The sequence below is a fragment of the Mytilinidion resinicola genome (genome assembly GCF_010093595.1).
Source record: "Mytilinidion resinicola strain CBS 304.34 unplaced genomic scaffold BDZ99scaffold_19, whole genome shotgun sequence".
NCBI classification, from domain to species: domain Eukaryota; kingdom Fungi; phylum Ascomycota; class Dothideomycetes; order Mytilinidiales; family Mytilinidiaceae; genus Mytilinidion; species Mytilinidion resinicola.
The window spans coordinates 75588-84977 of record NW_022985455.1 but is presented as its reverse complement, the minus strand read 5'-3'; the positions used below and the strand labels follow the sequence as shown (position 1 = coordinate 84977).

At 53.5% G+C, this 9390-nt stretch overlaps 4 protein-coding genes across 4 annotated transcripts; 2 read left to right on the top strand and 2 right to left on the bottom strand.

Annotated features, from left to right (window-relative positions):
- Positions 1-712: 712 nt before the first annotated feature.
- Positions 713-2656, bottom strand: BDZ99DRAFT_466715 (actin-like ATPase domain-containing protein). The gene has a single exon (XM_033720852.1). It carries the CDS (start codon positions 2527-2529, stop codon positions 865-867), a length of 1665 nt encoding a protein of 554 aa, XP_033572009.1. The 5' UTR covers positions 2530-2656; the 3' UTR covers positions 713-864.
- A 171-nt stretch (positions 2657-2827) lies between these two features.
- On the top strand, positions 2828-5260 carry BDZ99DRAFT_466714 (Nop domain-containing protein). The gene is made up of 4 exons (XM_033720851.1): positions 2828-3003; positions 3064-3446; positions 3506-3843; positions 3896-5260. Exons 1-4 carry the CDS (start codon positions 2882-2884, stop codon positions 4823-4825), a joined length of 1773 nt encoding a protein of 590 aa, XP_033572008.1. The 5' UTR covers positions 2828-2881; the 3' UTR covers positions 4826-5260.
- On the bottom strand, positions 5201-6429 carry BDZ99DRAFT_111972 (uncharacterized protein). The gene is made up of 4 exons (XM_033712419.1): positions 6322-6429; positions 5933-5999; positions 5728-5868; positions 5201-5632 (listed from the first exon to the last, which is right to left on the bottom strand). Exons 2-4 carry the CDS (start codon positions 5936-5938, stop codon positions 5312-5314), a joined length of 468 nt encoding a protein of 155 aa, XP_033572007.1. The 5' UTR covers positions 5939-5999; positions 6322-6429; the 3' UTR covers positions 5201-5311.
- A 326-nt stretch (positions 6430-6755) lies between these two features.
- BDZ99DRAFT_450552 (uncharacterized protein) lies at positions 6756-8336 on the top strand. The gene is made up of 2 exons (XM_033718172.1): positions 6756-7411; positions 7466-8336. Exons 1-2 carry the CDS (start codon positions 6822-6824, stop codon positions 8244-8246), a joined length of 1371 nt encoding a protein of 456 aa, XP_033572006.1. The 5' UTR covers positions 6756-6821; the 3' UTR covers positions 8247-8336.
- Positions 8337-9390: the final 1054 nt, after the last annotated feature.

Below are 9390 nucleotides of genomic sequence, written 5' to 3'. Positions count from 1 at the left end.
AGCACGGTGTTGCTGCACGGGCCTGAAAACTGGCCCGAGCGTTGCACCCCGACGGGTTAAGGGATACTGATGCGTCCATCTATAGGAACAAGCACACTTCTTGTCACGGTACTGGCTGGGCGGCAAATGAGTGGGCGTATGCACAAGTCATGCTCCAAGCGAGCTTTAAGCGTGGTCGGTCTGGCGTGAGTCGCGGTAGAAAGCTAGCGTCAGCTGTGATAAATTACAGCTAAGCTGTTTCAGGCTGGATGAGCGGATCCTCCTCACCTGTCAATTCGAAGCTGGCGGAGTTTGAATTAGCACAGAAACACAACTGCCTCTCGGACGCTGTCGCGGCGCTTGGGATCGGATCACCATACAATGAGCCGCAACTTGACAAATCCTTGGCAGGATGCACGAACTTTTGGCGCATCCACGGCCGTCCGAAGTAACGCACTCGTTGTTGGCTCACGGCGGATTGTGGTACTGCACGGTAAGCAGGAACCATTTCTAAAAGATATCAAGTGGAAAGGCAGTGTGCAATTCAAGGCAGCTATTCCGAGAATTTCAATGACCCCGAGTGCATGTTAGGTTTGTTTGTGTTGAGAAGTATATGCGGTGTCTCGTCACGGCGGGCGTCTCGCCACACAGGGATGGATGTTAGATAAGACGTGAAGTTAATTTAGCTGACTAAACAGAACTCCTGAAGAATTGTATTTTATATTGAAGGTTGCACCAAATGTTTGTATCAGAGTCACAAACGAGTATCTGAATTTACTTCTATCACTCCGTTGATCACAGGTCGTGGTACAGGAGCCATGGGGTATATCTAGCTACAACTATCCGCTCATGAAACACAGAATCTTAGGCGAGTTCCATCTCTCGTTAAGCCCACACACCAAGCGTCCAGCTTCCTCTATCTCCTGCACCAGGCCGCATCCCAGGACCCATGCTCTGCCGTTGTGGAACAACACTGATTTCCTTCTCTCGACTGGCCCCTTGTAGCCCGTGCTGCAAGAATTTGTCCCGTTCAATCTCGACGATTCCTTTCACACGCATCTGAGCGATGAGCGATGCACCAGCCCAAGCTCCCAGTGACTCGACCCCTCGAATCACTCCCCCAATGTTAGTTGCAGTGGGTATCATCTTCATATTTAGATGAGCGAGTTTGTCTGCGATAGGGTCCGTTTCCGGCTCCGCAAGGCCTGCAAGCACGGGCGTAGACTCGATATCCGGGTCTGTAGTGTCGGCCACTTTCGTAGAATCTGATGTACGTGCTTGTAGCCGTTGCTGTCGCTCCCGAATGAGACGCTCGTGCTTTTCATTTGCCGACCCATATGATTTTACGTTGTCCCATCGCTTTTGCTGGACAAGCTTGTCGACTTCCTTGAGGAGGCGGGTCTTGAGACCAGGGAGGTTGGACACGCCTCCTGTGATGATGATGCGAGACATGCAGACCTTGCGGACGTCTATTGGAAGTGAGAGAAGGGCACGGTACGCGAGAATGTGCAATGGGAGGTCGTGGTCGTCGAAGTCATGAAGTGGGGTGGCCGAAGCGAATATAGCCGTCTCTGCGGGTGACGAGAGTGCTGAGAAAGGTAAGGTGAGAGTAGTTGGAGGAATTGCGAGTGGAAAAGGAATCGAAATCGATGGATCGGGTAGCTCTTCGGGGGCATCTACAAACTCATCCTCGCCATTTGAGGTCTTTTCATCAAGCGTGTCGCACCAGCCCACTCGCGAGAGCACTTCTTCTGCTTCTTCGAAAGTAATGTCGTCTCCAGGAGTTGCAATGCCCCTTTTAGCAAGCTCTTCGTTGAGCATTTTAGCCATCTCTTCGCTTAAATACTTTCCCGCTCGTATGCTTCGGCGCTGATGTACCTCCCGAAACTCGTACACGCCAGTGATTGTAGTTTCTGCCCAGCCCATATCTATCACCAATGCCGACCGTAAGCCGGCAGCGACGGCTGACAGTATTGGCGACGACAAAAGCGTAACACTTGGCGCCTGAAAATTGGTGAATAGAACTGACAGAAACGTTGACAGCAGTTCACGGGGCATAAGAGGCGGCAGCGCAAGCAGCACTCGACGTGGCTTGGGGTCCAGCAAGAAGTATTTGTTGTGGGCCTCCCGCATGGCTCTCTCAAATTTGTCCTCGATCAAACCCAAATCCTCATCCCTCAGGTCCATTCGATACAGTTCGTACTCTCGTCCCCACTCTTCGCCTCGTTTCCGTTTCCTGCGCTTAGAGGCATACTCTGGGTTCCACTGCCGATAGTCTCCTACTCTTCGCTGCTGATCTGGGCCGAAGTTCAATGTGCATCTTGGTGCACTTTCCCCTGGGAAACCACCTCGCAAGTATCGGGAGCCCAGCTCAAGAACTATGTATTCCTCTTCGGATCGAAAGCTGCCTCCTGGAGACCCGTATATGGAGGAAGTCGAGCGGAGGAGAGGTGTACGAGGTGATTCAGGCGTCGCAGCAAGGTCTTGTATTCGTGAAGGGGTTGGCCGAGGGCGGCTCACGGAGACCTTTCGGTCGGTAGATGTAGCCATTGAGGCTTGTAGTGCACGATGCGAAGGTGTATAGCTGTGGATTTGAATCTCAGGGTCCCTTCAGGGAATTAGACATGGCAACAATTAGCCCGATGTCTGTGTACGTGAGTCTGGTGAAATCTTAGAGGGCGATGCTACTATTTTCGGAGTGAATACAAATATCGAGAACAGTGATAGAGTCGCCGTGGTCGAGGGATTCGGCTAGGACGCTTGCGGTTAGACGCTTGGCGGGCTTGGCTCGGACGGCAAGCTCGAGAAAATATCCTCAAAAAATTCCCACCAGACACCAGGAGCTACCTAGAGCCCACGCACCAACGACCGCCAACGTTCTGCTCCTGCCAATCCAGCCGAAATGGCTCCTCTCTTTATCCTCACCGAGACGTCGGCCGGCTATGCGCTTCTCAAGGCCAAGGACAAGAAGCTGCTGCAGCGGGATGCGTCCGACATGGCGAGCGCAGAGCAAATATGCAGCCTGTAAGTTTCCCAGGGAATATGAGAGTTGCGCAATAGCAGATACTGATCCTCTGCTTTCAGGCTCAAGCTGAAGAAGTTCGACAAGTATCCTAATGCCACCACCGCACTCGACGAAACTGCTGCCATCACCGAAGGAAAAGTTACCCCACGCCTCGCCCAACTGCTCGATACCCTCAAAGATGAGACCAAGGCCTCCCTCGCCGTCGCCGACCCCAAGCTAGCGAATGCGATCAACAAGCTCCCAGGCCTGTCCCTCGCACCCGTTGCCGACTCGACTACCTTTGACGTCTACCGAGCTATCAGAGAGCACCTTACGTCTCTGATTCCTGGACTTCTGCCGAGCGACGTCAACACTATGAACCTGGGTCTATCGCATTCCTTGAGCCGACACAAGTTGAAGTTTTCACCCGACAAGGTCGACACCATGATTATTCAAGCTATCGGTACGTAGTTCGAGCCCTATAATTCAATCATCCCAGCTATGGAAACTAACGCAACACAGCGCTTCTCGATGACCTCGATAAAGAACTAAACACCTACGCTATGCGAGTCAAGGAATGGTACGGATGGCATTTCCCCGAGATGGCCAAGATCATCAACGACAACGTTGCGTACTCTCGAGTTATTCTCCAGATGGGTATGCGCACTGACGCTCACTCGACCGACCTGTCCACTATATTGCCCGAAGAGATCGAAGCGGCCGTGAAGGCGGCTGCTGAAGTCAGCATGGGCACCGAAATGACAGAGGAGGATCTAGACAGCATTAAGATGTTGGCTGAACAAGTGGCCATGTTCACCGAGTACCGACAGCAGCTCTCATCTTACCTTACCGCTCGCATGGTATGCAAATCCCAAGACCTTCATATCTGGCCCCCACTAACGGTGTATGCAGACCGCAATTGCTCCAAATCTGACAGCCTTGGTTGGCGAGTTGGTCGGTGCACGGCTTATCGCTCACGCTGGCTCCCTCATGAACCTTGCCAAGTCTCCCGGTTCGACTGTGCAAATCCTCGGTGCTGAGAAGGCCCTCTTCCGCGCTCTGAAGACCAAACACGATACTCCCAAATACGGACTTATCTATCACGCTTCGCTGATCGGCCAAGCCACCGGCCGCAACAAGGGAAAGATTGCCAGAATGCTCGCTAGCAAGGCCGCGCTTGGGCTTCGTGTTGACGCGCTGGCGGATTGGGGCACTGGTGGTGAGGGCAAGGGAGTCGAGCCTACGGAAGAGGAGAAGTCCGCGATGGGACATATGCACAGAGTACAGATCGAGAGGAGGCTACGAGCACTCGAAGGCAAGCCGCTCAAGGCTATGGGCTCAGGCATTCCACCACTTCAAAGCGGCACCGGCAAATGGGAGGTCAAAGAAGCCCGGAAGTACAACGCAGATGCGGACGGTCTCGCCGGGGATGAGCCCGCAGCAGCGAAGAAGGCGAAGAAGGCGAAGACGAACGGCGTATCCAAGGACGTCAAGATGATTGAAGAAGTCGACAGTGACAATGAGTCCGAGAGCGCGGACGCTGGCGCATCAGATTCCGAGTCGGAAGCGGAGTCTCCCAAGGTCTCGAAGAAGGCGAAGAGCAGCAAGGGCGACGCAGAACTCAGCAAGGCCGACAAGAAAGCAGCAAAGGCCGCCGAAAAGGAAGCGAAGAGGAAGCGCAAAGCCGAAAAGGCCGCGAAGAAGGAGGCTAAGCTAGCTAAGAAGGCAGCCAAGGAAGCGAAGAAGTCGAAGACCGAGTCAGCACCAGAAGGCAAGAAGCGGAAACGGGATGACGACGGCGAGAAGGTCGAGAAGAAGAAAAAGAAGAAGAGCAAGGACTAGGCTGCTGTACCTTGCGGTTGGTTGATATGCTATGCGGTCGAGATGAGCTGAGATGGATTTTCCTCGTTTCCATTTGAGCTTCTCTATATCATGCTAAAAGGAATACGGCGTTTGTCTCTGGGTTTCTCTTTGTATGTCGCTGAGATATACCGAGCCGGCGTGAGGGGAGTTGGGGCCGGCGGCACTGGACTTGTGCTCTCTTGCATTTCTTCTCTCTATTTTTGTGCTGTTCTGGACTGTAAGTAGGCGGTTGAACCTCAAACATTGGCGACGCCTGTGGATATGGCTAGATGTGACAAGAATCCTGAAACCTTCATTACTCTGCTCTCCACGTGACTTAAACTAGTTCGTACACGCAGCTGGGAGGACTTCAGATATGAGCGAAACCTATCGTCATAGCTAGCCTCCAGATATATGAAAAAGAAACCCTTTAACACCATCACACTGCCTGCCTCCCACGTGCCTCCCACCCCCACCACATCACCTCTAATGCCCATTGGCCTGTGCCTGCGCCTGCGCGGCCTGCTCTACCTTCTCCGGCATCTGCCCCAGCACCTCCTTGATCACATCCAGAATCTCCCACTGCTCGCTCTCGGCAAACCGCACGCCCGCCTCCTCAACCACCATCTCGAACTCGATGATGTTCACCGGCCGCAGGTTCAGCAGCATGATGTACTCGGCCTTGGTGAGCTTGTACTTTGGCGACAGCCGCGCCATGAGCGAGGCGGTCCCCGCGACCGAGGTGGGGGTGTAGGTCGAGGTGGGGGTGTTGAAGGGGTGGGTTGGGCGGGTGAGGTAGAGGGAGGCCTGGAGGTGGATGTGAGATGGGTGAATGGGGGACGAGTTGAGGGGGGAAAGGGGGAGGGGAAGGGGAAGGGGAAGGGGAAGGAGAGGGAGCGTACGCCTGTCATCATGTCTTTTAGGTTTTGTGGGGGTTTGCGCTCGCGGGCGGTGCCGTCACTGCCGCTGTATTCGGCGGCTTCGGTTTTGAGGATTTGGGCCACTTCCCAGTTTGTGAGGAGGGCGGTTTGGGCTTTTAGGATCTAGAAGGGTGAGGATGGGTGGGTGAGGGGTGGGAGAGGAGGTGGGGGGATGGGGGGGGCGGACCTTCATTTTTGTGGGAGTTTGGGAGAGGTGGGTGTGGGGAGGAGTTGGTTTAGCTCTGTGGGGAGTGCTTAGTGTGATGGTGTTTAGCGATGAGGTCGATAAGTTAAAAAGATTTTGAGACTTTGGATTTGAAACGGTTGTATGGACGGGATGATACTATGCATAGGGCTGTTGTAGGGGAGCAAATGAGATGATGCGAGGAAAGTTTCGGGACAGCATATTCATCTGACGGTTTGGTGACTGCGATGTTTTCTTATGAAGCCTTGAGATTTTAGGAGGATTAGAACGAAAGTGCGACAACAAGATAGAACTAAGTCTTTGAAAGTAAATGTGAATGAGACAAACGATGCATATATCGATGAAGCAGCTGTAACGAAAACCATTCTTACCGGACGTGACTCAAACATCGAGAGTGTGACAGTTCCAAGAGACGACAGCTTGCAATTTGCCGCAGTTAGCTGGAGAGTATCAATTTATTCCTTAGAAGTAGGCTCATTGTGTGAGGGTTTGGTTGATGTAGGAGCAGGGTGTATTCGTAGATTGCACAAGTGATCAATTCTCGGCAAGACTTTCCTCACTAATCAGACGAAATTTTTCCACGGTGAAAGAAAGAATTCTCAACCCTCCACGCTCTATAGAATTCTTGAGGCGAGAAAGCTCAGCTTACATGGTACAATCCCTGATCGAGCTTGGCCACGAAGATAGAGCTCTCCTACTAACAGCGAGAGCAGTGGATAGCCGTAGAAGTATGATTGGACGGTTAATATCATGGATCAGCCTCACGCAGGGGTCGCGTCTCTCATCACTCCAAGCACCATCACGACTTCAAATACCGCATTACTCAAGCCCTAATGTTGCACTACCCCTCCCGTACCTCTAGCCGTGTACAATGCTCCTTTCCCCTATCCTACGGCAGCTAAGACACCTCCCGCGCCTCTTCATCCGCCATGCTACATCCTCGGGACCTCTAGGTCCAGCTCTCCGCGCCTTTCTTGCGTCCCTCCTCCTATGGCTGCTCGCATTCCAGTACTGCAAGTTCCGCTACTGGCGCAACCCCCACTCTGCCTTCTTCCGCAGTGAGGGCGTGTACGACTTGCACTACAGTGCCAACCGCCAGGCACAGGCTGCAGCCTACATCGAGAACGCCAACACGACGGACGATGGCGCCGCGGGCGAGCTCATACGAGGCGGGGAGGAGCCGGTGATATGTGCGGCTTTTGTGACTGTGAAGAGGGAGAAGATGAATTACTTCGCTCAGTCGATTGGGTCGATGTTAGAGGGCTTGACGGAGGAAGAGCGCAAAGCGCTGCACTTGTCCATTTTATTCGCGGATACAAACCCAGCTGGACATCCCAATTGGAAGGACCCGTGGCTTAGGAGGGTGGTGGACAAGGCGGATACATATGATATCCCGGACGAAGAGCTCGCCCGGATCAAGGAGGCGGAGGAGAAGCGGAACTTTTACGTGAAAGGACTCTTGTAGGTGCTGTGATGTCTCCCGTTGCCGCAGAAGCTTACGAAGTGCTGGCACAGCGACTACAAATATACCCTGGAATATTGCTTGAATAGCAACGCGCCTTATATTGCCATTTTCGAAGACGACATCGTTTTTGCCGAAGGCTGGATGGCTAGAGTCCTCAATGCCCTCGCGGACGTCAGGCATACACCCCCAGCTCGTTCAATACTCCCCGACGCCAGCGTCACTCGCCCATGGCTATACCTACGCCTCTTCTACACAGAGACAGCGTTGATGTGGGAGCAGACGGACTACTGGTACGCGAACATACACCTAGCATTCGCTCTGTCTACCTTCACCGGCCTACTCACGCTCCTTGCGATCCGCTACCAATTCCCCTCGACACGTCCGCACCTCGACCCCCTTGCTCTCGCAGTAATAAGCCTTGTTACCGTCCCCGCCTTCACAGCCCTTGTCTTCATGATCGGGAAGTACTCTCTTCAACCCCTTTCAGGGGTAGTGAAGATGAACAAGTACGGCTGCTGCACACAGGGGCTTGTCTTCCCACGCACTCAGGTGCCAGGACTGCTGGGCTACTTCGCCGAGCGGGTGCATGGGCAGACGGACTCATTGATAGAGGAGTATGCCAATCGTGATGGGTTGGACAGGTATGCACTTGCGCCACAGGTGGTGCAGCATGTGGGGCTGCAGTCGAGTAGGGACAATATCGAGATCAATGCGAGGAGTACGTGGGCGTTTTGGTTTGAGGTCAATGACCAGAAGGCGTTGAGACGAGAGCATGAGAGGGAGGTTGGGCGGATCAGATGGGATGAGTTGAGGGGTAGTACCGAAGGATAGGAGTCGTTGTATTTATATACTACATATTAGCACCATCAATGGTCTTGTGCATGCTGCTCATTCTTAGGCCTGTCACCAGGTCTTGCCCCTATAACAAGATATTGCCCCTATAACAAGATATTGCCCCTATAACAAGATATTGCCCCTATAACAAGAGACTGCCCCTATCACAAGAATCTGGCCCTGTTACTGGATTCTGCTCTGCTGGTAGATCTAGCTTGACTTTTAATTGCATGGTTGCTCCTGTGAGAAACATAGACTTAGTGATTTGATTGCTAGAGGTCTTTTGGTCTGTGATTAACCAGCTATGCTACGGGCCAGAAGGACAAAGAACAGTCACATAAACTAAGACATTCTAGTCAATGCAAAGGAGGCCGCTAAGCTCCCTCAACTCTCACAAAGTAGCTGCGTGCCAATCAAATTTTTTGGATGCTGCTTGACGTCTGCGTGCATAGACTTTTCCAGTGCCAGAAGTGGGGTTTGGACTGCCTTGCTATCCTTCCCAGATTGGAACGTACCTTCTGCAAAGAGCAAGCCCGCCAATAAACTGCCTGGATGCCCACAAGCTGTTTGCAGCTTCCAAGGTTTTGACTTCTGCTCTTCTGCAACACTCAGCCCCAATCATACCTCACATCCTTGAGACGGCGTGAGTCCACACTGCCTGCCCATTTGCTAATTGATTCACCAGCCAGAATGCCGGGCGACAGGGCTCGTTCCATGGTTGAGGTGCGGGATCGGCGCTACCCCTCGCCAGCCATCGTCACCGACGCAGGCTGGGACTCGTCGACGCTGCCATCACCACAGCACCGGCACCTCCAGGCACATGAAGATCACCAGGTCCTGATCTCGATGGCCCCAAGATGCGGGCGATCTCCACGCGAGTGCCCAGCTGCACGGCGTCCGGGCCGAGCCACTGGGGCCGCTGGTCGAGGTGCTGTTCCTGACGATGCCACCACAGACGAGCAGCGAGGGCGCCACACCGACGACATCATCGTCATCCCGTGTGCCACAGTTCCAATCAGCCGCACGTCTTGGACGCGCTCGGGCCTCCCGGGATCAGCGGCACGCAGCAATTCGGACCAGTTTCCCAGCTTATGAAGGGCGACACGCCCGGCTCTGAGAATGCCATGCTCCTTTCCCATCC

Bases quoted from the DNA above. Each gene is read 5' to 3' on its own strand.
- BDZ99DRAFT_111972 (XM_033712419.1), bottom strand. The intron at 5,633-5,727 runs GTACGCTCCCTC...ATCCACCTCCAG, and splicing joins TAAAAGACATGATGACAGGC to GCCTCCCTCTACCTCACCCG.
- BDZ99DRAFT_466714 (XM_033720851.1), top strand. From the start codon at position 2,882: ATGGCTCCTCTCTTTATCCTCACCGAGACGTCGGCCGGCTATGCGCTT. The intron at 3,004-3,063 runs GTAAGTTTCCCA...CTCTGCTTTCAG, and splicing joins GCAGAGCAAATATGCAGCCT to GCTCAAGCTGAAGAAGTTCG. The intron at 3,447-3,505 runs GTACGTAGTTCG...AACGCAACACAG, and splicing joins CATGATTATTCAAGCTATCG to CGCTTCTCGATGACCTCGAT.
- BDZ99DRAFT_466715 (XM_033720852.1), bottom strand. From the start codon at position 2,529: ATGGCTACATCTACCGACCGAAAGGTCTCCGTGAGCCGCCCTCGGCCA.
- BDZ99DRAFT_450552 (XM_033718172.1), top strand. From the start codon at position 6,822: ATGCTCCTTTCCCCTATCCTACGGCAGCTAAGACACCTCCCGCGCCTC. The intron at 7,412-7,465 runs GTAGGTGCTGTG...GTGCTGGCACAG, and splicing joins TTTTACGTGAAAGGACTCTT to CGACTACAAATATACCCTGG.